The 26,872-nt window shown below is 45.3% G+C and overlaps 2 protein-coding genes across 4 annotated transcripts in view; both read left to right on the top strand.

Moving 5' to 3' along the window:
* LOC135202485 (uncharacterized) overlaps positions 1 to 26,872 on the top strand; it is a 135,066-nt gene that overhangs the window by 66,138 nt on the left and 42,056 nt on the right. For 2 of the 3 annotated variants that reach the window (XM_064231896.1, XM_064231897.1), the window contains 2 exons: positions 12,064 to 12,234; positions 12,346 to 17,504. The exons of the other annotated variant lie outside the window; for it this stretch is intronic. In XM_064231896.1, the coding sequence (XP_064087966.1) occupies positions 12,064 to 12,234; positions 12,346 to 13,419 (1,245 nt within the window). In that variant the 3' untranslated portion in view covers positions 13,420 to 17,504. Of the gene's footprint in view, positions 1 to 12,063; positions 12,235 to 12,345; positions 17,505 to 26,872 lie in introns of those variants that run through there. 3 annotated transcript variants of the gene reach the window in all.
* On the top strand, positions 839 to 5,933 carry LOC135202061 (uncharacterized). The gene is made up of 2 exons (XM_064231326.1): positions 839 to 1,005; positions 1,151 to 5,933. Exon 2 carries the CDS (start codon positions 3,861 to 3,863, stop codon positions 5,247 to 5,249), a length of 1,389 nt encoding a protein of 462 aa, XP_064087396.1. The 5' UTR covers positions 839 to 1,005; positions 1,151 to 3,860; the 3' UTR covers positions 5,250 to 5,933.

The following is a 26,872-nucleotide window of genomic DNA, read 5'->3' as shown; positions in this document are numbered from 1 at the left end:
TATGTTATTATCTTTCTTTATTTATACTTTGTTTTTGTATTGTGTCGGCTAGGCTAGTCCTCTAGCCTTCCGCTCTGTCTTTCTCGCGGTTCCCCATACTGCGAGGGAGGCGGGCGGTCACGTGATCGTCTCCCTCTACCGACCTGCCTCCCCCACTCCTCAGAGGCCCCACTTAGGTAGGTGCTTATCTCGCTCAGGTCGTCGCTGACGACCGACCTGAGTTCTCGTGGAGGGGTGGGAGGGGGCCCCACAGCCCCTCGGTTCGCAGGCGACGCTTCTCAGCCGACCTCATCCCAGCGTGGGGGAGGAGCTTCGCTTACCCAGCTTCGGTTCCGACCGGGCTCGGGCGAGCTCGGCTCTCCTCGGCTGTTTGGGATCTTTTATCCATTCGCCCCTGATGCTACCTCCCCGTCTTATGTCGGAACAGGCGTCCGGATATACCCGGAGTCTCGGAGGTGGACGTCTACTCGGTGGCTTAGCCTCCGTCAGGCGAATATTATTATATTATTTATTATTGTTTATTTTATCATTTATGTGTTAGAGTATATGCTCGTCTTCGAGCTACTATTCGAGTTCCTCCGTTCCGTCTCACTTTTCGCTAGTGCTCCCTTCTCCGGTTTGTTATAGTAATATCAGTGGTTAGAGCCTTCTGCTCCGGTCTATCCGGAATGCTATATGCTTTCCATTGATAAACTCCGGAGTGATTAATTTAAGTACATGGAAGGTTTGGCAGGTTCGGATATATTTTTTATTCCGGTGTACTCCGGTATTATTAAATGTTACAGAGAACTTTCTATACCTGTTGCCAATGGTGCTCATGTATCATTATTCTTACAGGCCTCCCGGTGTTTGGTGGCTGGCTGTAACGCCGTCATCCAAGACCCTTGTGGACATGACGTTTGCAAAAGCCATGCATCTTGTGCCGTTCAACTAGAAGGGTCGATCGTCTGGCACCATGAAAACTGTTTTGCCTGCTACGACCTAGTCGAACGGGTCACCTCTGACGTAATTTCTTCTTCCGCGAGGCTTGCAACTAATTTTGCGGTGGTTATTCACATGTAACTTGGTATAGTTTAAGAGTAATATAACTCTAATTTTGTTTATAATATATCCATTTAAGTTCTTGGTTAACATTTTCCTTTTCTTACAGACCTCGAAGGCTGTCCGGGACCCTGCTCTTTCTACCCGGAAGGTTTGGGTAGGTGGCTTCGGGCGCAACGTTGGCAAAGCGAAGCCGTACATCTTGTCACAAGATTTGGCTACTCTAATCTTTCCGGCAGGAAAAAGTGCGAGCTATGTGGATCCGAAGTTGGCAGCCCCGGTCATCGCCTCTATTCAGGCTGCAGTTGCTGAAGAGTCGGAGGAAACTTCGCAGCAGGAACTAATGGTGGAAGAGCCTGCTCCGGATATGGTTCAAGAGCCCCTGACTTTAGACATGGGCTATGGTAAGAGTGGTAATGAGGCTGTTCTTCCTAGTGCTCAAGGTCTTTCCTTGAGCGCTTCTGATACTTCTTCTCCTTCGTCTTCTAATTCTTTTCAAGGTTTCGCCGGCGGATTACCTCCATCTAGGTTGAAATCCCTCTCGGCAATTCCTAAGGTCAAAACTAAACTTAAGCCTAAACTACTGCAAAAACCTAAAGACAACCCCAAAAAATCATATGATAGCTTAAGTATTAAAACTCCGGTTCAACATCCCGGAGTCGACAAACCCAGACAAAAGTCATTGCCAAGGTCATTGAAGTCTAAGCCTCTGAAGGGGAAGTCTTACCCTTCCCCTTCACATCCCATTCCATCGACCTCTAAGGTTCAGGTACCTCATAGTGTACCAGGGGAAAACTAATCGTCTCCTTCCTTTCATTCAGATTCGTTCGCCTCGAACATTTTGGAACAGTTTGGTAATTTAGGCAACTTGGTCCAAGAAGTACTTCAGAGGCTAGGTACACAGGAGTCCTTAATGTCAGGACTCCAGCAGGGTGTGTCAGGTATGGTGCGCCCCAGTCAGTTGGCACCAAGCGAGGTCATGCCAGACAGTTCCACTCTCCCTCCTTTCCACCTGGGTAATCCTTGGAGGGTGGCGAACTACGCCCCTTACGTCAACGGAATGTTAACCATTGAGGGTTGCGGTACTCGAAGGCTTGAAGACTTCGAGTTCTACCCTCCAGGGTTACAGGCTCCTTTCATCAGCTATGTCCGCCTTACGGAGTCTGCTCTAGTTAGGGAGGACAAGGTCCCAAAGGAGACTGTAATCCTTTTGAGGGACCAAGCCCAACAGGCGTGGATTCGCAGTCTGGACGAGTGAAACTGCGCCAATACCAAAGTAACTGCCTTCAAGAGCCCGTTCACGATGTTTATAGCGGACGACAAGAATCCGTTACCGTTCACTTCCAAAGTAGCAGAACTCACTCTTCAGGCAGTTATGAGGGATGAGCCTATGCCTCAACTGAGAGAGACAGACCCTACATCATTGTTGCTTCCGGGTGGTGAAGACTTCTGGGTAGACCTTCCGGCAACCTTCTCTGTGGGGAAGCTTTAACCGGACTGTGCGATATCCCTGTTTAGCGAACGTCTCCCTAGGCTCTCAGATACTCTGATTCAAGAGTTCGACGCTAGGACAAGGCTTGCTAGGTCTCTTAACTCCCTAGTGATGACCGAACCTGCGGCCCTTGTGTATTCACAAGAACTGCTGTTTAAGGTCATTGCGAAGTCGTTACTGCTTAGCATGCAATGCAACCTGTACGACTTTGCTGTGGCTAGGAGGAATTGCAGAAAGCGTGTCCTAGCCGAATCTACAATCAGGCATGAACCAAATAAACTCCTGGCTTCTTCCATTTGGGGTGCAGACCTCTTCCCGGCCTCGGTTGTTAATGAAGTCCAACACGAAGCTGCGCGCCTCAATCAGAGCATAAGGGTTCGTTGGGGGATAGTATACAAGAGGAAACCAGATTCCTCCTCCTCAAGTTCCAAGCCCAAAAAGAAGCCCAGGAGGTTCCAGCCCTTCCAGGCCCCTCAACATCAGACCTTGGTTCAAGCCGTCCCTGTGCCTCAACCCTCCACCTCTAAGGCCCAGCCCCAGCAGCAGTTCGTTTTTCTGCAGCCCCAACAGCAGCAACCTTCGGCCCCTTTCGCTGTCTCTCCTGCCTTTAATCAAGCCTATGAGAACCAGGCATTTCAGGTCTTCAATAGGTTCGGTAGGGGGGGCAGGGCTAGGGGTCCCTTTCGTCAACGTGCCGGCAGCAGAGCAACTGGCCGTGCCAGAGCTGCAAGAGGAGGCCGCGGGTCGCGTCCATCATCAGCCCAATGAGGTCTCGCAGGTAGGAGGGAGGCTGTACCACTTTCGTCATCGTTGGGGGTTCAGCAATTGGGCACAAAGCATCGTATCCAGAGGCCTAGGCTGGAGTTGGATCGTAGGTCCTCCTCCACCCAACACCTTCTATCAGGAGCCGAAACCGGAGTTAATAGAATACTCTCAAGACCTCCTCCAAAAGGGGGCGGTGTCAAAGACAAGGTATTTAAAATTTCAAGGGCGCTTGTTCAGCGTTCCAAAGAAAGGCTCGGACAAGCGAAGGGTAATCTTAGACTTGTCCCGTCTAAACTTATCAATTCGCTGCGAAAAGTTCAAGATGCTGACCATCTCTCAGGTGCGGACCTTACTTCCCCGTGGGGTCGTCACCACCTCTATAGATCTTACAGACGCCTACTATCATGTCCCGATAGCACGGCACTTCCGTCCGCTTCTGGGCTTCAAGTTAGGTAAACAAGCCTTCTCTTTCAAAGTAATGCCCTTCGGGCTCAATATAGCCCCAAGGGTCTTTACGAAGTTAGCAGAAACGGCAGTGTAGGAACTAAGGTCACAGGGTATCATGGTAGTAGCCTATCTGGACGATTGGCTGGTGTGGGCTCCAAGCATCGAAGAATGCAACAAGACTACGGACAAGGTGATCTGTTTCCTCGAACATCTTGGATTCAAGATCAACAGGGGGAAGTCCTGCCTGACTCTGGAGTCCCGGTTTCAGTGGCTGGGCATCCAGTGGGACTTGGATTCTCATACTCTTTCCATTCCTCCAGCAAAGAGGAAAGAGATAGCCAAAGCAACCAGGCAGTTTCTGAAGTGCAAACAGATGTCCCGGAGAAACCAGGAGAGGATCCTGGGTTCTCTACAATTCGCCTCAGTGACGGACAGACTTCTGAAAGCCAAACTCAAGGACATCAATCGGGTTTGGCGTTCCAGGGCCAACGCAAGATCCCGGGACAGGCTCGCCCCGATCCCGGAGATTCTGCGCAAACGTCTCCGTCCTTGGGCGGAGGCGAAGAATATAGCGAAGAAGATCCCGCTACAGTTTCCCCCTCCGGCGTTAGTGATACAAGAAGGTGCAAGGGACCTGGTCCCCCCAGTTCCAACAGCTTCATATAAACGTCCTGGAAGCTATGGCAGTGTTCCTTACCCTGAGGAAACTCCGTCCGGCCAAGAAATCACACTTAAAGCTGGTGCTCGACAGTGCCGTAGTTGTGCACTGCATAAACAGGGGAGGCTCAAAATCAAGTCATCTAAATCACATGATGATAGCCATCTTCTCAATCGCAGCCAAGAACAGTTGGCATCTATCGGCCACTCACCTAGCAGGGATTCAGAACGTGGTAGCAGACGCGCTTTCACGCTCAGTTCCTCTGGAGTCAGAGTGGTCTCTGGACAGCAAGTCATTCAGGTGGTTGCGTCACATGGTACTGGGGCTCGAGGTGGATCTGTTTGCAACAGAGTCAAATCACAAGCTTCCATGTTATGTGGCTTCCAACCTGGACCCTCTGGCTTTCGCCACGGACGCACTGGCATTAGATTGGAACCAATGGAAGAAGATATATCTTTTCCCTCCAGTGAACCTTCTCTTGAAGGTCCTGCACAAATTGAGATCTTTCAAGGGCCAGGTGGCTCTCATAGCCCCCAACTGGCCGAAGAACAATTGGTTTCCTCTAATGATAGAATTAGGTCTGAGTCCTCGTCAGCTGCCGAAGCCCATGCTGTCCCAACAAGTCCAAACGAAGACTGTGTTCGATTCCTCAGGTCTTCACAAAGCCCTAACTTTATGGACTTCATGAAGTTTGCTGCACAAAGGGGCGCAGACATAGATCCTCAAAACATCCTGTTCTTAGAATCAGATAAGCGAGAGTCAACACTTCGCCAATACGATTCGGCGGTTAAGAAGCTGGCTGTCTTCCTCAATAAATCTGATGTTCATACCATGACACAAATCTAGCTATCCCCTTCTTCAGGAATTTATTTGAACAAGGTTTGGCAGCTAGTACAATAACCACAACTAAATCAGCATTGAAAAAGATTTTTCAATTCGGGTTTGACATAAACCTAACAGATTCTTACTTTACCTCAATCCCCAAGGCTTGTGCCAGGCTTAGGCCTGTTGAACGACCAACTGCAGTGTCTTGGTTCCTAAACGATGTCCTTAAGTTGGCATCGGATATTAAAAACTCATTCCCACGGGTACATGACATTAGAGCTATAGCAACCTCAATTAATTTCTTCCAGCACATGAGCTTCGAAGATCTGAAGAAATATACTGGTTGGAAATCCCCTTCAGTTTTTAAACGCCACTACCTTAAATCTTTGGAAGACCTTAAGTTCCCGGCGGTAGCTGTAGGGAACACGGTTTCCCCTGTTATGGTCGGAAGTAGTTTGCAGTAGTTACCTTGTCTCCTCCTTTACTCCTTCCTACCAGCCTCATTATCAGTCTACCTCATCCCAGTAACATATTTTCAATACTGGGCAGATTTATGTGATACGTACATAATATTCATTTATAGGTGCCTTTTTCAAACTATATTGTATACAAATTGTTTGTTTATTGCCTATCATGTCTTAAATTTAAGTCTATTACGTTTAAATTAAGGATTACAATTTATATGTATATATTATTATAATATTGATTTTCATGATACTATCTTTTTCATTGGTACCCTTTGGTTGTTATCTTTTAATTACTAATAGTTTTATATGTCAGTAGCTTGGTGTTTTCTCTGGTACAATTTCACGGAGCAACATGGCTGAGCCCAGAAAAGGGATTTTGACGTAGGAAAATTCTATTTCTGGGCGAGGAAGCCGTGTCACCCAGTGAAATTCCACCCTCACATTTCAAATGTTCCCACCCTTTTTCTAACTGTGCCACCAAGCTAATATGCTATCTTCAGGTATGATGCTACATACGCGGTCGTAGGTAGCAAGCCGTAGAACGGCTCGCCTTTTCTTGGGGTTTTGATGTAGAAGAGGCTAATTGGAGTGGGTGCCATGGTAGTGAGTTTCACTCGCCCCAGATCTATACCGACACCTCTTAAATGAAGGTGAGTGAGCTGGAATATTCTGGCAGGTCCAATTTAGCAGTTCTCTGGTATTTTAGCAATATCTTACCTTAGAAATAGTGCTGAAGGAACCTATTTCACTGGGCGACACGGCTTCCTCGCCCAGAAATAGATTTTTCCTACATCAAAATCCCTTTATGGTGGCGGCAACCTGCGCCGGAACAGATGTTGATGGGGACCCCTTGAACAGAAGGGAGCCCAGTCTTGATCCAGTACGTACGGCGCATTTCTCCCGAACCTGGAGACCCAACCTCTCAAATCCACCCTGGCGTCATGGCGGACGTCATTGGCAGTCTGTAAGGGAGGGGAACGAATTAACCTTCCACTCAGGGAAAATATCTATAAAACTTTTCAGTTTATTATAATCAAAATTTTTATATCGATGATGTAGCAAAGATATTTACCTGCTCATCTGTGAGAAGGGACACCATCTCGTAGCAGACGGTGCACGCCTCCGGGTGCCAGACCATGTAGTGGCCGAATTGCACTGCGCAATTCGCATGAGAGCGACACACCACATGCTCGTAGGTTTCACCAAGGGAGGCGGAGCACCCTTGCGTCTGGCAAAGTACCTTCTGTTAGTTGAAATCTCAAATGAGTATCAGCCTCAGGGGAGAGCCGGGGCTAACTCCTCCGGCGAGAGCATGCACCTTAACCTAGATATTGGTTCAAGACTTACTAACAATTTCAACTCACTGAATGAATAAGAAAAATCTTTAGATATATCTGCCTGCTCCCGATCCTGTTCCTGGGGGGTAGATGTATGTCTGGTACGTGGGATCTGATATCCACCGGACCAGAGAAGAGGAAGGACCTCACCTCTAATATGGTTGGCCGAATCAGAAGGCTACGTATTAATGTAGACGCAAACCTGACCCATCTACTGTTCCCACCGGAATGGGGAGCCCTCAAAGAACGGGAACTGAGCTACGGCAAGCTTAATGCAACACTCCGGTAGCGGATGTGAGGGTGAGTCACTCTCTCATTATCCTAAGCAATGCCTGAGGAACGGACCGAAGCGGCGGATGAAGGGAAGGTAATTCCTCTATCTGAACCTGCCTACCTCTATTTGGGGGGGGGGGGGGGGGGGAGATCATAACTCCTATCCCGAGTCCGTAGCTGGGGGCGGACAACTGGAGAGAGAGACCACCGAGCGGCGGAGCTGTATATGTACAATCCGGAGCGATGTCCGCCGGCTGGTGTGGTACTAGACTGTTGTAAGGCCGGCGGAGCTATTCACTCGGATACATAGGGATTACATATAATACCCATAACTCCATCGCTCCCACCCCTTTCTTTCCCACTTAAGTGAAAAACTTGAGCGGCCGTTCATCAATAAGACTACTAGCACAGCGAGTTATAAGCGTGCGGCAAAGCCGATCCGGGAAGTGGGGGAAGAGGGGGGGGGGGGGGTTAGGTGGTATGTGGGGTGACCGGTCCTGATCGTCTGGCCACCAACCTGGTCAGAGGTGGACACCTATTAGAGGTTGTGTAGCCTACTACTGTAGGGGTGGTAGTCCGACTGGGCCCGTGGCCCGTCGTGGTTGGTACAGCAACCGATCGGTGATCGCTCTCGGAGGACACAGCCTACTACTAAAGGTTGTACTAAAGGAGGCTAGGCCAAGACGAAAACAAACCAGACCGTTTAAAGTACAGCAATACAATAGACAATATATAATAATAATAATTATACAATTAATAATGAGGCATCATGGAAGAGTTGTAAAGGAATCTATGGTTAAGGAGAATACCCAGTATGGATCTAGCTTAACCTTCCAAGATCACTACCGAACCGGATAGTTAGGCCAAATCTCCTCTAAGACATCACGATGTGGACAGTAGCCCTCAACCAAACCTACTAAATTCGAATTTTTTCTATTCAGATCGGCAGGGATGATAGGTCCAACAATGTGAAAGGAGAGAGAGAGGCTCTCTATCCTTTATATCCTCCCCTTTAGCCCCGTAGCGTTAGCAGGGAGAGAGGCATAAAGGGTACAGGGTTAGGGACACTTAGCCTACCTTCCAAGTCTAACTTAGGCTTGGTAGGTTAAGCCGGGGGGGGGGGGGGAAGTAACTCTTCCAACCTCTTCAGTGATATGAAACAACTTGCATGATTCAACATCTATTTGGTTCGTCTTAAACAATAACTCATGCACATCTCACACCGGGGGAGGTAGAAAGAAACTTCTCTCTCTCCTCCCCCCACGATAAATGCGATAGGCTACTAGTAGCCTAACGATTTTACATGTACAGTGGTCCCCCCGTATTCGCGGGGGATGCGCACCAGACCCCCCCGTGAATAGTTAGAACCCACGAATGTTTGGAACCACTATAAAAACGCTAAAAACAGCCTATTTTGTTAGTTAAAACTCAAGAAAAACCACTAAAAATTTTCATACTTGGTTTTTTTAATAGTTTTATCACAAAAAGTGCATTTTATGATGAAATTGATAAAAAAAACCAGGAATTTGTGGATATTTCTCATAGAAAAATACCGCGAATGCGTGAATTTTCCGCGAATAATGCGGGAAAACGTTCCTGAGAGAAATCCGCAAATGTGTGAGTCCGCGAATCCGGAGAACGTGAATACGGGGGGCCTACTGTACAATATGCTAATATTACGCTGAGAAAGGCACTAACACGCTCTTGAGAAGCTGGGGGGGTGGGGGGCTAGAATATAAACTAATCAACCTTTCTTTAAACCCCAGAGGACGTCACGAGCGCATTAGGCCTCTCTCTGAACCAATTCTAACTGGGATAATCATTAAGCACGTAATATAAGATACGTCTGATGACTGTATGCATAAAAATTTTTGATCTGAGTTAAAATTAAAAGGGAAATAATGTGTATCAAAACTTACACACATTCTGATGATGTGGACACGCCGACGGCCCCCCAATACATTTCTAAGGGGCCGAAGGCCAATTTGGGAGGCCCCGCAACTATATACGCTACGAAAACACAAATTGGAATACTCAACTTAGAAGGAGGAGGAAGTTCTGCAGCCGACATCATAAAATGTAGAGCAAATCCTGGGAGCTTAGTGAAACGCGTGCACTTTGTCTCAGAGCTAAAAACAGGAATGTAGATGGCGCGCGGATCAGGTAGTAGTAGCGGGAGCGAGGTGGGAATAGTAACCTTTGCAACGGCTCTTGCCGTGACAGGGATTTTGGAAAGGAATCCTCTAATTGGCAGAAGACCTGTGAATAGTGGCTTCCACTCACCTTATACTTTATACCCGACACCCTTTGGGTGCTCGCGCGAGGGTAGTAACCTCAGCATACCATGCTAGTTTTTTCTCTGGTATATTTCTGGGTTCGACCTGTGTCTACTGGTGAAAAATCCCTGTAGCTCATTTTTCAAGTATAAATATAACCTAATATATACCAGAGAAAAAGCTTACATGGTATGCTGAAGTTACTATCCTCAGCGCGAGTACCCCGAAGGGTGTCGGTATAAGTAAAGGGGCAAAGTGGTTACTATTCACAGATCCTCTGCCACTTAGAAGATTCCCTCTCCAAAATCCCTCTGCGGTGGGAGCCGTTCCAAGCATCCCCCGCCTCACCCTCCACTCGCAACTACTACTAGTACCCACTCGCTTCCCCATTCCTGTAATTAGCGGTCTTGTGTGTGCTGCACGTCTTTTTTGCTCAGGATTTTTCACCAACTCTTACCTATTTCGCATCATGGCTTCGTCTGATGTCACTTCTACACCTAAGTTGAGTACCCCAAATTATGTGTTTTTCATTTTATGTTGGTATTTCCCCCCATATTCGCCTTCGGCCCTTCATAATAGTATTGGAGTCGCCGTCGGCTGAGCCGCCATTTTAGGAGCGTCACCGGAATGCATGCAAATTTTCAGCACACGTGACTTATGATATTTTGCAATTTTATATTTACAATTTTATATTTAGCTTATCTACCTATTTCTAAATCGATGCATTAGTTCAGTACATATAGGTTTACAATCCATATATGGGCCTGTCCCGTCCTTGGCTTTCGTTGGGGGTACAGAGCAATACGTTAGTTACGTCGTAAATGATAGGCCCCCGCCCCCCCCTATGGTTCAGAGGCGGGTTATTGCCTATTTCTGCATGAATTATAACGGTGCATATTTTCATTTTAATCCATTATATTAGAGAAGAGAGAGGGAGGGATCATTTTTTCCCCCCCTATTTCTCTCATTATCTCTCCCTCCTCGATTAGGAGGATATATTTGAGTAGCATAATTTAGATATGTCTAGATTTTGTGCACGATTGATATATGAGGTCGGAGGGATTGCTCATCTCCTCACCTATATATTTTTATAAAACTGGCCTAGGCTAGCCTAGGAAGTTAGGCTAGGTGTCCCTTCCTAGTACCCTTATCACACCTTGGTGTGTCTTTGGATTTACCTCTCTGCTGCCTAGATCAAACAAATCGGTTTAGCAGTTTGGTCTGAGGTTCCCGCCCGGCCGGTCTAAGCCGAATGATTTCGGTTTAGTAGGTTTGGTCGAGGTCTACCGTCTACTTCAGTCTGGCAGGGGTGGTCATTTGGCCTACCCTGTCCAGTTTGTCGTGTTTCGGTTTAGCAAATCCATATGGGTGCGTCCTTCCCTCCTTTCTTAGCCTAATATTCTTGCATCCCTCCATTAGACCTCGCTATGAATTTAGTATGTTTTAACATTTATTTTGTTTATATATGTTATGAAATACCGGTCTAGTACGTCTGGCTACCCGGCATAGCCTCCTGATTGTGAGTAACCACCACCTAACCACGACCGGCCATGTGCCAGTCGGCCTTCTCCCTACAGAGTAGGCCAAGTTACCTAGTGGAGGTCCATCTCTGATCGGGTGGGTGGCCAGGCGTTCGTGACCTACCACATGCGTCACATTCTCTCTTTTCCCCCCACCCCCTCACCACCCCTCCCCCTCCCCTCTTGCTAGAGGAGGAGGGGAGACTATAAAAAAAAGAGGGGGAGAGGGAGTAATAGTGATGTGGTGTTATTATTATATACTACCACATTTGTCTGAGTGGCCGCCGCCGACTCACAAGCGGTACCGCACCAGTTGGCGGACGTAGCTCCGGAGTATTCATTATAGCAGCTCCGTCGCTTGTTGCTTCGCTCGCCAACCTTCTCACTCGGGAGGTTACAATAGGGAGCTTTGCCCCCTTTAAATTAATGTGGGCAGATTCAGAGGTATACCCTACTGACTCCCACCGCACCAGCCCCTTTCCTCCTACATTATAAGAGGGTTTTGGGGAGCGATTCAGCTGGCGGATGGAGCTTCGGCACCCCCCACACATAGCTCCGGTCCTATAATGACCAGGCCGGTGTGACTCACCCCACACTAGGCTACGGAGCATTGTCGTATATATTGCCAGTTCTCTATTCCGTCCTATTTTCGGTTGTGGCGGAATTCGTCATCTAGGTCCGGCTACACAACGTAGCCTTCCAACCAGCTAGGTGCCGGAGGAGCAGCCGGAGATCCCCCCCCCTCCGGCACCGGCGGACCTCAGATCCCGCTTAGCAAACCTATATCTATTATAAGGGTGGAAACGAGTCCAGGCAATATCACCCAAAGTAATTACTTTATTCATAGTACCATACTTATTTTGATCCTGTGTGGCATATAGATCTTGACTTATCTAGATTAAGGTGCATGCTCTCTCCGTTACTTACCGAACTTCGGTACTCATAATTGATTTCCATTACAGATGGTCCGTTGCCAGGCAGAGGGGTGTCCCGCCTCCCTAGGCAAGCCGTATGTCCATGTAGTTTGCCGCTCCCACGCAAACTGCGCCGTACAACTGGAGAGCTACATGTTCTGGCCCCCCGACGCGTGTACTATGTGTTACGAGATGGTGTCCTCTCTAGTTGATGAGCATGTAAGTCCCTTTGCTACATTATTTGTGTTTTAACTTATGTCATAATATCTCATAAGATGTTATATTAGGTTTTGTTCCAAACATTGTACTAATACGGTTCCTCCTTAACAGGCCGATCCAGCGGTCCGCCACGAAGCGAGGACCAACCTGAGGAAGTGGGTGGCCGGCTTTGGCAAGAACGCCCTTGAAGGACAGCCTTATGTACTCGACGCGGGACTTTGTGCTCTCCTTTTTCAGGGGGCCACAGCCACCACAGCAGTGCCAGCGAAGGTAGCTGAACCGCTCATTGAAGCTATCCGTTTGGCAACCATGCCGGCCACCGATGACCAGGACCTGATGGACAACGTGGCAGCCATCAACATAAACATAGAGCCCATACTCACGGAGGAGCAGGTAGGTGGGGAGGTAAGCGATGCGAGTCTGCTACTTAGCCCTACCCCTTCTTCTTCCTCCTCCTTCCTGGGCTTCTCTAAGCCCACCACTCTTGCTGCGGGAGCACTTTCTGTCGCTCCCAAAGTAAAAACCTTCAAAACTAAGACCTTAAAGAAAGGCACAAAGCCAGCTCCGCCAGCGGCGACGGTGTGGTCCTCGGCTCCACAGCCGTCAACCTCCACTCAATCGCCTGCTGCCCTAAACCCTTCCCCAGATGCGGGAATAGGTTTACAGTCCACCGTCCCTAGGGCGGCGGAGTCTGGTGACGATCTGGAAGCCTTCACTAACCTTCTGTTATCGAGGGTTAGTGGAGTCATAGACCAAAGGCTTGAGGCAATGCGTCTCGCCTCGGTCCCGGAAGCCTCCGGTCAGGCGTTTACGTCTCTGACCGAGAGGATAAAGCCTTTGGAGGATATGCTCTCCGGCCTCCTTCACTCCGGGACTTCGGCACTATCTATGATGGTACCGGACGCCTCCAAGCTTCCTCCTTTTGATAAGGAGAATCCTTGGAGGCTAGCTCTCCATGCCCCATTCTTGGAGGGTAAACTTACCATCGAAGGATGTGGTACCCGGCCTATTGAGGATTTCGAGATGTTTCCTCCAGGTCTCCAATTCCCATTCCCTGGGTATGTGAGACTGGCCCAACATGCTCTGGTTCGGGTTGATAAAATCCCCAAGGAGACTGTTATCTTCCCGAGAGAGCAGTCTCAGAATATTTGGGTCCACATAAAGGCTCCTTCACTATGTTTGTGACCCCGGACGGAGTTCCATCACCATGCACATCTACGGTGGCGGAACTAACTCTTCAAGCTGCGGCAGAGGACAAGCCGCTGCCGGTATTGAGAGAGACGGAGGCTACCTCCCTTCTCTTTCCAACTGGACCGGACTTTTGGAAGGACGCTCCGGCGACGTTTACCACAGGTAAACTCGACCCGGAATGCGCTTCCGACCTCTTTTCCGAGAGATTGCCTAGGATACCAGATCACCTAGTGAAAACGGAGTTCGAGGCAAAGACAAGACTGGCAAGGTCTATCAACTCCGTCACTGCGGCGGAGTTGGTAGCTTCCACCTACAATGAGGAGCAAGTGTTTAGGGTTCTGACTAAGGTGCTTTTACAAATGTTCCAGTCAGACCTCTACGATTTCGCTGTGGCCAGACGCGCTTGTAGGAAGCACTTCTTAGCGGGTGCCTCCATAAAACATGAGCCCAATAGGCTCATTAGGTCTTCAATCTGGGGAGAAAACCTTTTCCCCAAGGAGGAAGTTACCAACATCCTCCAGGAGGCATCCAAGGTAAACCAGAGTCTTTGGGTTCGATGGGGTCTCCCCTTCAAACATCAGTTCGAAGGGTCCGGACACCAATCGAAATCCAAGAAGAAGGCAAGAAGATATAACCCTTACCAGGGCTCTAGGCCACAAGCGTTAGTTCAAGCAGTGCCAGTTTCCCAGGTCGGTAAACCTTCCACCTCGAAAGCACAACCCCAACAGCAGTTTGTGTTAGTGCCAGCTCCTTCAGCCCCACAGCCGTCTACCTCTTCGGCTATAGTGACTTCTCCGGTCTTTAATCCTACCTATGAAGCGAGAGAACTCTTTCACTCCTATAGTAGGCATGCCAGAAGTAGTCGAGCCAGAGGTGGCCCACGAATACGTGGCGGAGCAAGAGGAAGAGGCTTCCGTGGAGGCAGAGGCTCCAGACCTGCACCCAACCAGTGAGGGTCCGCAGGTAGGAGGGAGGCTGTATTTTTTCCGGGACCATTGGACCTTCAGTCCATGGGCCCACAGCATAATCTCGAAAGGCTTAGGGTGGAGTTGGGAGAAAGGGCCTCCTCCACCAGTCACCTTTTATCAAAAGCCTATGGTGGACCTGATAGATTATGCCAAGGACCTCCTCCAAAAGAGAGCAATAAAGAAAGTGGGATGTTAAAAATTTCAGGGACGTCTGTTCAGTGTCCCCAAGAATGACTCGGCCAAAAGAAGAGTGATTCTGGACTTATCCCGTCTCAACTTACACATTCGCTGCGACAAATTCCGCATGCTGACTACCTCACAGGTTCGGACCTTACTTCCCTGTGGGGCCGTCACCACCTCTATCGATCTTACAGATGCCTACTATCACGTCCTGATAGCAAGGAACTTCTCCCCGTACGTAGGGTTCAAACTAGGGAAACAGGCTTACTCATTCAGAGTCATGCCGTTCGGGCTCAACATTGCGCCCAGAATATTTACCAAATTGGGAGAGACGATAGTACAAGTTCTCAGAAAGAGAAGCATTCTGTTGGTAGCTTACCTAGACGACTGGCTCATTTGGGCAACCAGTGTCGAGGAATGCCGCAGATCAACATACAAGGTGATACAGTTTCTGGAATCACTAGGATTCCAGATAAACAGGGAGAAATCCAGGCTCACCCCAGCGTCTCGTTTTCAGTGGCTGGGAATCCAATGGGACCTGAACAGACACGAGCTATCTCTTCCAACCAAGAAGGCAAAAGAGATAGCAGAAGCCACAAAGCGTTTCTTAAAGAACAAGAAAGCTTCTTGGCGAGCCCAAGAAAGGATTCTAGGTTCTCTACAGTTCGCGTCCGTGACGGACGTCCTGCTAAAGGCCAGGTTGAAGGATATCAATCGGGTCTGGAGATCAAGAGCCAATACCAGACTCAGAAACAGGTCTTCGGCGATTCCGCCTATTCTGACGAAGAGGCTTCGTCCTTGGACGGATCACCGGAACCTGTCCAAGTCAGTACCTCTTCAGTTCCCTCCCCCGTCTTTAACTGTCCACACGGATGCATCCCTAAGTGGATGGGGAGGATATTCTCACCACAGAAAGGTACAAGGAACATGGTCGGTGACATTCTGCCAGTTTCATATCAATGTCCTGGAGGCAATGGCAGTGTTCTTGACCCTGAAACGTCTGTCTCCGGCCAAGAAGAATCATATAAGACTGGTCTCGGACAGTCTAGTAGTAGTACACTGCATAAACAGGAGGCTCCAGGTCAAGCAAGTTGAATCATGTTCTTCTTGCAATTTTCTTTCTGGCAGAAAAGAACCAATGGCACCTATCTGCAGTTCACCTAGCAGGAGTCAGGAATGTCGTTGCAGATTCACTGTCCAGGACAACTCCGTTGCAGTCGGAGTGATCACTGGACATAGATTCCTTCCGGTGGAATGGCAAACAAATCCCGGGCCTTCAAGTAGACCTTTTTGCCACGGAAGCCAATCACAAACTACCCTGCTACGTGGCTCCCAATCTAGACCCACTAGCATTCGCCAAAGACGCGATGTCCGTAGAATGGAACAACTGGCAGAAAATCTACCTATTTCCACCAGTGAATCTTCTGATGAAGGTCTTACACAAACTGAGAACCTTCACAGGCCAAATAGCCCTAGTAGCACCCGACTGGCCAAAGAGCAACTGGTATCCACTTCTTCTAGAACTGAATCTCAGGCCCAAACGGATCCCCCATCCGAAATTGACGCAGGTAGTACAAACTCGGACTGTGTCAGCTTCCTCAGGAATTCTGAGTGCCCTAACTTTATGGATTTCATGAAGTTTGCAGCTCAGAAAGATGCAAGCATTGATCCTTTAAATATCCTATTTATTGAATCAGACAAGAGGGATTCAACAGTCAGACAATACGATTCAGCAGTTGAGAAATTAGCTAACTTTCTGAAGGACTCACATGCTCACGAGATGACCACAAATTTGGCCTTCTCATTTTTTAGGTCTCTCTTTGAGAAGGGTCTAGCTGCCAGTACCATTACTACAGTAAAATCAGCATTACGAAAGATTTTCCAGGTAGGCTTTAATATTAATCTATCAGACACATACTTCTCCTCGATTCCTTGAGCATACGCCCGCTTGAGACCAGCAGATCGCCCCCAGTCGGTCTCCTGGTTCCTGAATGATGTCCTTAGACTTGCCTCGGACTCTAACAATGAGACGTGCCCATACCTAACCCTTCTTAGGAAGACATTATTTTTAATGGCTTTAGCCTCAGGAGCTAGGATATCTGAACTCTCGGCTCTCTCTAGGAATCCAGGTCATATTGAATTCCTCCCATCAGGTGAGGTCCTGTTATCACCCAATCGACAATTTCTGGCTAAAAACGAGGACCAACAGAACAGGTGGACTCCTTGGAAAATTCTCCCCCTTATGCAGGACACATCATTGTGTCCAGTTAATACATTAAAATCCTTCCTAACCAGAACTTCTCGAAAGGTTTCAGGCCCTCTGTTTATTAGGGAGAAAGGTGGAACAATCTCTCTGAAAGGTATTAGGCAGCAAGTACTTTACTTTATTAAACAAGCTAACCCAGATTCAATCCCACATGTCCATGACATCCGGGCAGTAGCCACCTCTATTAACTATTTTCAAAATATGAACTTTGAAGACCTAAAGAAGTATATGGGTTGGAAATCTCCAGCAGTATTTAAACGCCACTATCTCAAAAATATAGAGGCCCTTAAATTCCCAACAGTGGCAGCTGGAAGTATAGTTTCCCCAGAATAATTGTGCCTTAGAAACTTCCTTCTAACCCTTCTATTTCCTTTTCCCTAATACTCTCCTTCCTGCCTGACTCGCTCGTATTCCCCACCAACCTACCTCTTCCGGGCTGGGCTGGCCCTGGGCCATCCCGTCCTCGGAACTTATGTATATATTAGTCTGATATTCATTATATACCCATAACTTTTATGTCCAGTCTGTACATGTTCATCCAGGTTACTTTACGTACCATGTGTACCTTAGTATTACCAGTCTGTATATATTACTCCTAAGTCGTAGTTTAAGCCATACTTTAAGTGGTATATAAGTTTATTTCTACATTAAGTTTAGTCATTAAATTCCATTTTATTGAAACCTAAGGTTTTATTAACCTCCATTTTTATACTGGTTTGTTCTATTTGGCTTGGATGGTATTCTCTTATATGTTTTCACCGGCAGACACAGGTCAAACCCAGAAAACGGATTTTGACGAAGGAAAAATCTATTTCTGGGGGAAGACCTGTGTCGCCCGGTGAACCCAACCCTTTTCTCTTTCGCCTTACTCTTCCCCACCCTTGGCCAATCCAAGCTGGAGGTATATTCCAGGAATGGGGAAGCACGTGGGTACTAGTAGTAGTTGTGAGTGGAGGGTGAGGCGGGGGATGCTTGGAACGGCTCCCACCGCAGAGGGATTTTGAAGAGGGAATCTTCTAAGTGGCAGAGGATCTGTGAATAGTAACCACTTCGCCCCTTTACTCATGCCGACACCCTTCGGGGTGCTCGCGCTGAGGATAGTAACTTCAGCATACCATGTAAGCTTTTTCTCTGGTATATATTAGGTTATATTTATACTTGAAAAATGAGCTACAGGGATTTTTCACCGGGTGACACAGGTCTTCCCCCAGAAATAGATTTTTCCTTCGTCAAAATCCCTTTTAGGATCTATTTATACTTAGAAAAGTGAGCTACAGGAACTTTTCACCGGCAGACAGGTCGAACCCAGAAAAGGGATTTTGACAAACGAAAAATCTATTTCTGGGGGAAGACCTGTGTCGCCCGGTGAACCCATCCCTCTTTCTTTCCCCACCCTTTAGCCAGTCCAAGCTTGGGTGTCTATTCCAGGAATGAAGATGGCGGCGTGGTAGTAGTTAGTAGTAGCGAGCGGAAGGCAGAGGGGGTAGCCATTGTAACGGCTCTCGCCGTGGAAGGGACTTTGAAAGGAATCCTCTAATTGGCAGAAGTCCTGTTAGAAGTGGCTTCCACTCGCCCTAGTGCTTATACCGACGCCCTTGGGGGTGATTGAGCTGAGGGTAGTAACTTCAGCATTCCTTGCTAGTTTTTTCTCTGGTATATTTAGGATCTATTTATTCTTGGAAAAGATAGCTACAGGAACTTTTCACCGGGCGACACAGGTCTTCCCCCAGAAATCGATTTTTCCTTTGTCAAAATCCCTTTATAAGTTCTTATGATGGGGGAGAATCAGATATCAGTGACACTTTCAAGATCTAAGGCCTTTGCTCATGAACTGCTCTACTAAGAGGCAGGGTCCATGCTGCCATAGCATCAGTTTGATTATAAACAGCAACTGAAACTTGCCTTACTTATATTTAGGTGTGCTGTTGATAGTTTTTTTTTTAATCTGAATGTTTAAACTTGATTCTTAGAGCTTTGTTGATGTTGCCATTGCTTTATATGCAAGTTATTTTCCTGTTTTCACAAGAATTTTTGTTGTTCTCTGGTAACTTTTTCTCCAGTTTTAGTAGACTACTACTTTCAGGGCATCATACACAAGTGCCGATATAGTTTGGGCTCTATAGCAATGTGGGATCAAAAGGAACACATTAAGACCCTTTATACAGGAATGGTGCAAACAGTACGAACACATGAAAATCTTTCATATTACAGGTTGGCTTTAGAACTCTGTAGTTTTGATCTTATACTGTATATTTCATTGATAAAAAATGAAATTTTACATTAATTGAAGTAAGCATGTGTGACCAAACAAATTTCGTTAAATAGTTTAGTACAGTAGTTGAACTATAAAGGTGCCCACTGCCATTGTCAAGAAAGCATGACATTATAGTTTATTTATTCATTACAACAGGTTTTACATTCCTTCTCGCACTTGGTTTTTAGAAGTGTCCATATCAAATTGTCAAACTTTGGAACAAATCATAGATGGCAGTACTGGAGAACACCTGGTTCGTTGGTGTATAAAGTTCCTCTCTCTCCAAGCAAGATCTCTTCCTACGTATAACCCAGAAAAAGGTGTGGTGAATATTACTCAGGGTGGAAATTATATCTTCACAGAATTTAGACCATATTCCGATGGTTATTATTATCTCTTGATTGACACAGAGGGAGAAACTAGCATTGACATTGCCATCAGAACCAGAGGTAAGTACATTTTATTTTAATGATTTTTTTTGTAGGGAACTGCTAAAGGATAGCAGTCATATGTTTGCTTAACTGATTGAATGCACATTCTGTAATATTATTAAGTGTGAAGTTTTCATAGAAATCCAATTATACCACATTTCCTGGCATCAGAAATGCAATTTTTTCCCCTAAAATAAGTGAAACTTATCTTGTACCCAAGAGGCAGGATGTAAAATTTTCTTTGACATATCCTTACTCCAGAGGAGGGTTATCTTTTGCTAAACAGTAATTAGAATTCCTGTATATGACTACTGAATGTAGCGTATAAAATATACTTAAAAATAGATACACAAAAGTATATAATAAAAATGAAAAATACTGCAGCAAATTTTAAAAGTCATTTTTATTCTTTCCAATATACAAACCTTTATTCTTTACGCAAGAGATTTTGCTTGCAAACCCAAGCTGGAATAGCTATTCAAACTTAGTGACATGGTAGTCAACTACCAACAGGCACTCACCTGCAGTCTGCACTCTACTTTGCCTTCTAGTCCACATACCAGGGTGAGGGGTGGCTGAGGTGGGCCATTAATGTAAAGAACTTCAGGTTTGTATGTTGGGAAAAGTGCTAATTACTTGTAAAATTTTCTATTTGTTCCTACACAAATACAAACCTTCATTCATTATGCTGGGGATATACCCATTGGTGGGAGAAACCTGGGTATTCTCACTGAACTGGGATTGGTAGGTTCTCCCAACCTGGGATGTTACTACCTTTCTAGTCCGTTAGGAGCAGAGGAAGGGACTGCTCATTTGTAGCTTACTGCATGTTTAGAATGTAGCAGATACTAGATTTCTGGACCATTAAATAAAGGGTTTGTACTCCATTCCTTAGTCAGGCTGTAAGAACCAATACTGAAGTGTTGGTGAAAGTAAAGCAGGCAAATGCAATAAGCGAAGCTTGTTTTATTGTCTGTGTTCTCCCTTTGCCAAAAGAGGAATGGAACTTGCATCCCTTCATTGCTATGGAAAGACTGGTGCTCAGTCAGATAGTTAACCTATGCCCACATACGTCCAGCCTGTATACAGAAAGGCACTCTGACTCTCTTCACTGGAGAGGAAGGCAGGAAAGAGAGAGGGAGGAGAACTTGTCACTCATTAATGTTTCTCCTGCCAACCTGATACCTAGACAAGGTGCTACTTATCCCAAAGGGAGCAGGGCTTACTAACCAACCCATTGAGCAGCCACCACTGGTCTAAGAAAAGTGTGTCCAAGGCCAGTGGGCAATGTTCCACAGGGGATCATATCCAATCACCTCTCTGCAATTAATGCCTGAAAACTGACAGGTTCCTGCCTGTTCCTGTTGAGTGCAAAGGTGATGCCCCTACCATTATAAGCTCTCGTGTGGGCTGCAATTGTCCTTGCACACTGGAAGATACAATGCCTGCTAATAAACCTTCAGAGCCATGAGGAAGTGTACTCGGTAAACTCCTTCCTTAACTATTTCAATACTATTCAAAGAGTTGTTCCAAAACTGAGGTGTTGAGTTCCTTCTAGATAGTACTGTAGCACTGAAACAAAACTGTGTAGTACTGAGTGTCATTAAAGTGGTGCCCCGTATTCGTTTTGGATGCGTACCCTCCAGCGAATAGTTGGAACCCCTATAAAAACACTTAAAATGGCCTATTCGTGTTAGTTAGAACTCAAGAAAAACCATTAAAAATTTTTATACCTGTTTTTTTTTAAATATTTTTATCTCAATAAGTGCATTGTATAATCAAATTGATAAAAAAAACAGGAATTTGTGGATAATTCTCAAGGAAAAATAATGTGAATAGGTAGAGGATATGTTCCAGAGAGAAATTCACAAATACGAGGTCCACTGTACAGAATTTGGGAAAATCCCAAACAAACAAATCTCCATCCTCCCAAGTACAATACATACGAGAGCCCAGATGACTTGCCTATACCCTGCTGATATCAGGACTAAACCATACAGTCTCTGGGTTTAGACCTGTATGACAACCTTGGAAAAAACTCTTACAGGGTAAGAGTCAAACTCCTAAGGAGAGAGTCATGACCCTCTAGGGTTTGAATCCCCGAGAAAGAAGGACTGTTATAGTTTCTCAGGAGTAGAAAAGAGCTCCCTCAAAAAGGGGAGATCAACTCCTAGAATCAAATGCTGGTTGGAAGTTGACCAAGCCTTACCTGGAAAAGGAATTTGAACTAACTCGTAAGCAGCTTTCATCTTGAAAGGTATCCTGACCATATATAATTGAGAAAGTGATTAATGAAGCAAACATAATTTTCCCCTGACCCCCTCAAGACAAGACAAAAGAGACACCCAAAAATCAAATAAAAATCCCACAACTGAACAGGTTAAGACAGTAACCCAGACTCTTAGAAAATTTAACCCTTTTGCCTTTACCTACCTATAAATACTCTAGTCAGATCCCTGATTAACATACAATAAAAGACAATAGCTAAGGACACAGGAGTATATAAAAGCCCATGCCTAGACTGTGACCAATCTTACATCAGTTTTGCAGGAAAATCATTTCCCTAGAGATTAATACAACATGTAAATAACCATGTAAATAACCATAACCACAGAATAAACTGGAATTTGTCATGTATAATTTAGAGCAGCAAATGTCTGAACAAAAACCAGATGATAGAGTCAGCCTTAATTAAACAAAGGTAATGAACATCTAAACGGGCACCTGGGACTCAGATATCATAGATAAAATCTTCCTTCAACCGACAGTTACGAAGATTAAAGCTAAATCATCAGGGTGGGATGACTAGTCAAACGGCTTACCTGTGGATGGATCTCTTGGTATAAATACAGCCTTTTCTGTAATGTTTCTCATTCATCACCTACCTGAAGAGAGAGATGGTAGTCTCTGAAATATAGTACTTACTTTCTATATTTTGGCATATTTATGGGCTCCTTTTATTAGAAGGAATTCTGTTGAAACAGAATATTTTTACCATAGTAGATTCACATCAGCCGTGCATTTGATGTGTAGGCCAGTCCCTTATGCTCCTCATTGGCTGTTGATAAGCCAATGACAGGGCTGGAAACTCTCAGTCTCTCTCGAGAGGTCACATAGACAGGATGTATGTTCCACCTCTCCTGAAGGATATGTCTTTCAAAAGTGTTCCTCGAGAGAGGTGGAGCATACATCCTGCCTGTGTGAACTCTCAAGAGAGACTGAGAGTTTCCAGCCCTGTCATTGGCTTATCAACAGCCAATTACATGGTTGATGTGAATCCACTGTATATTAATATATATATATATATATATTATATATATATATATATATATGTATATATATATATATATATCATATATATATATATATAATATATATATATATATATATATATAGATATATATATATATATATATCTTATGATATAGTATATATATATATATATATATATATGTGTAATATATATATATATATATATATATATATATATATATGATATATATAATATATATAGTAGTATATATATACAGTGGTACCCTTGAGATACGAAATTAATCGTTCCGAGGCGGCCTTCGTATAATGAGTTTTTTCTTATCTTGGAACACATTTTACATGTAAAATGGCTAATCCGTTCCAAGCCCTCCAAAAACACCCCATTAAATTTCATAATGAAGGGATTTTGACGTAGGAAAAATCTATTTCTGGGCGATGGGTTTGTGTCACCCTGTGAAATAATCCTTTAGACCATTATTTCTAGGGAAATGAGCTAACACATACCAGAGAAAATAAAATCAAAGGTAAAATCAGTATAACTGACTCGCTCACTCTAATAAAAAGGAGAGTGTCGGTATGGAAACAGGGGAGAGTGAGACCACTACCACGAATCTGTAGCCATTTAGACATTTCCCCACCAAAATCCTCACCTGCAAGAGCCGAACCATAGGTAAAGACGGGCGCTACTACTACTAATACCCACGCCACGCGGACAGCAGCGCCTCTAGTGGTCATCCTTGTTGTTAGATGCCAATCTTGGGCTGCAGGGCGGGATACAGGGGGGGTTTCACAGGGCGACACGAACCCATCGCCCAGAAATAGATTTTTCCTACGTCAAAATCCCTTTTCTGGGCTCAGTTCGTGTCGCCCTGTGAAATCGTACCAGAGAAACAGCACAAGATAAACCGCTAAGAGAGGTCTCAATAAAACCACAGGAAAAAAGCAAAAAGTATAATGGCATTAAATTTTTTCCCATACAAACTAATAAATTATGATATTATAATAAACTTAGACTACAATTAAAGCTAATACAAATAAACAATGGTAATATTGAAATTAGTGAGTAAAATATATGTACAACACAAGAACTCACTAACAAAAAGCCAAAATACAAATAAACAATAGCAGTAATGTGCTCCTCTAGCATGAAAATAAGAGAAGCAACATTTGGTTAAATTTTTCAAAATATACAAACTGGTGTGGATGCCCCTAGCATAAAAATAAGGGACATTCCACCTGATACAATATACACTTTAGTGTGGATGTCCCTAGCATAAAAATAAGGGACATTCCACTAGAATTATCATAGCTGCCAAGGCTAGAGAATTATCAAGAGCTTAACAGTAGGGTACGCGACATGTTAGTTGAGGTAGGTAGAAAGGAGACCTGGATCTTTTTAGCTACAACTACTATGCAGAGTCAGGGGAAACTGTGTTTCCCGCTGCCACTGCTGAAAATTTTAAGGATTCCAAAGACTTTAAATAGTGACGCTTGAAGACTGTCGGCAATTTCCATCCAGTATATTTCTTAAGATCATCGAAATTCATGTGTTGAAAATAATTAATAGATGTGGCTACTGCCCTGATATCATGAGCTTTTGGGAATGATTCAGGGTTAGCTTGTTTAATGAAGTAAAGGATCTGCTGCCTGATCCCTTTAACTGATAAAGTGCCACCTTTTTCTCTCATAAAGAGAGGACCTGATGATCTAGAAGATGTCCTAGACAGAAAGGCTCGTAAGGTCATAACTGGACAAAGAGAAGGATCTTGGGGAAGTGGTATGACCTTCCAAGGGGTCCACCTTGCTAAAGGATCCTCATTTTTGGCTAAAAAACTCTGATCCGGGGAAAGTAAGACTTCTCCTGAAGGGAGAAAGTCAACATGCCCCGCATCTCTGGATAGAGCCGACAGTTCTGAAATTCTGGCCCCAGAGGCCAAGCTTAATAAGAATAACGTCTTCTTTAGTAACATCATGAATATGCAAGAAGAGTTGTCAGTGTCCAAAGCTAGTTTGAGGACGTCATTTAAGAACCATGAGACTGAAGTAGGCCTTTCAGAAGGTCTAAGTCTAGCACAAGCTTTGGGAATAGACGTAAAGTAAGATTCTGTCAAGTCTATTTGAAAGCCCAACTGAAATATTTTCTTAAGAGCTGATTTATTAGTAGTAATGGTGCTAGCTGCTAATCCTTTTTCGAATAAGGATCTGAAAAAGGATATAGGTAAATTCACTGTCATGGTTGTAGTGTTTGTCTCCTTCAGGAAAGATGCTAACTTTTTAACAGCCGCATCACACTGTCTCAAAGTCGATTCCCTTTTGTCTGATTCTAGGAAAAGGATATTCTGGGGATCGATACTTGCATCTTTTTCAGCTACAAACTTCATGAAGTCCATAAAGTTAGGGTTTTGAGAATTCCTGAGGAAGCGAACACAGTCCTCATTTGTACTGGCTGAGATAGTTTGGGATTGGGAATCCTTTGAGAGCGAAGACCCAATTCCAGAAGCAGAGGGTACCAATTGCTCTTTGGCCAGTCCGGAGCTACTAGAGCTACTTGTCCCTTGAAAGTCCTGAGTTTGCTCAGAAATTTCAAAAGAAGATTCACTGGAGGAAAGATGTAAACCTTCTTCCACTGATTCCAATCTATGGACAAGGCGTCCGTGGCATAGGCCAGAGGGTCCAGGTTGGGGGCTACATAGCAAGGGAGCTTGTGGTTCGCTTGAGAGGCGAAAAGATCTATTGAAGACCCGGAACCCTCTGGCGTATCCACTGGAATGACACGTTGTCCAGGGACCACTCCGACTCTAGAGGAACTGATCGAGACAGGGCATCTGCTATCACATTCCTTACTCCCGCCAAGTGGGTGGAGGATAGATGCCATTTGTGTCTGTTTGCTAGAGAAAATATGGCTATCATGACATGGTTCACATGTTTTGATTTGGATCCTCCCCTGTTGATGCAGTGTACTACTACTGCGCTGTCCAAAACCAATTTTATGTGGGAATTCTTTGGTGGAAGGAGCCTCTTCAGAGTGAGAAATACTGCCATGGCTTCCAGAACATTTATGTGTAGCCGGCTGAATTGAAGTGACCATGTTCCTTGGACCTTCCTGAATTGAGAGTATCCTCCCCAACCGGTTAGAGAGGCGTCTGTGTGTATAGTTAACGCCGGAGGAGGATATTGAAGAGGAACTGACTTGGACAGATTCTCTGCCTTCACCCATGGACGAAGTTGGTTGCGAAGTATTTGTGGGATCACTGACAACTTGTCTCGAGACTTGACATTTGCTCTTGAACGCCAAACTCGATTTATATCTTTCAACCTTGCTTTCAGAAGAACGTCCGTTACTGAAGCAAATTGAAGAGAGCCCAGGACCCTTTCCTGGTTTCTCCTTGATGTTCTTTTGCATTTGAGGGATTGCTTCACTGCTTTGGCTATTTCTTTCCTTTTGACTGCCGGAATTGACAGATTGTGGGAGGATAAGTCCCATTGGATGCCTAACCACTGAAAACGAGTCTCTGGGGTGAGCCTGGACTTCGTTTTGTTTATTTGGAACCCCAGATGTTCCAGGAATTTGATTACTTTGCTTGTAGCTCTGAGGCATTCCTCGACGGTTGATGCCCAAATCAGCCAATCGTCGAGGTACGCTACTACCATTATCCCTTGAGACCTCAGTTGTTGAACTACCACTTCTGCTATTTTTGTGAATACCCTGGGGGCCACATTTAAGCCGAAGGGCATCACTTTGAATGAGAAAGCTTGGATTCCTAGCTTGAAGCCTAGATATGGGCAAAAATGTCTCGCGATTGGGATATGATAGTATGCGTCTGTAAGATCAATAGAGGTGATGACGGCCCCACGGGCAAGTAAGGTCCGTACCTGTGAGATCGTCAGCATTTTGAACTTGTCGCAACAAATGGATAAGTTTAGTTGGGACAAGTCTAAGATTATTCTTCTTTTTGATGAGCCTTTCTTTAGCACGCTGAACAAGCGCCCTTGAAACTTTACATAGATGCCTGACTTTTGACACAACTCCTTTCTGAAGGAGCTCCTCTGCGTAATCTGTCAATTCCTTTGATGG

Source organism: Macrobrachium nipponense, chromosome 30 (assembly GCF_015104395.2).
Source record: "Macrobrachium nipponense isolate FS-2020 chromosome 30, ASM1510439v2, whole genome shotgun sequence".
Classification (NCBI taxonomy): Eukaryota; Metazoa; Arthropoda; class Malacostraca; order Decapoda; family Palaemonidae; genus Macrobrachium; species Macrobrachium nipponense.
This window is presented reverse-complemented; position numbering and strand designations above follow the sequence as displayed.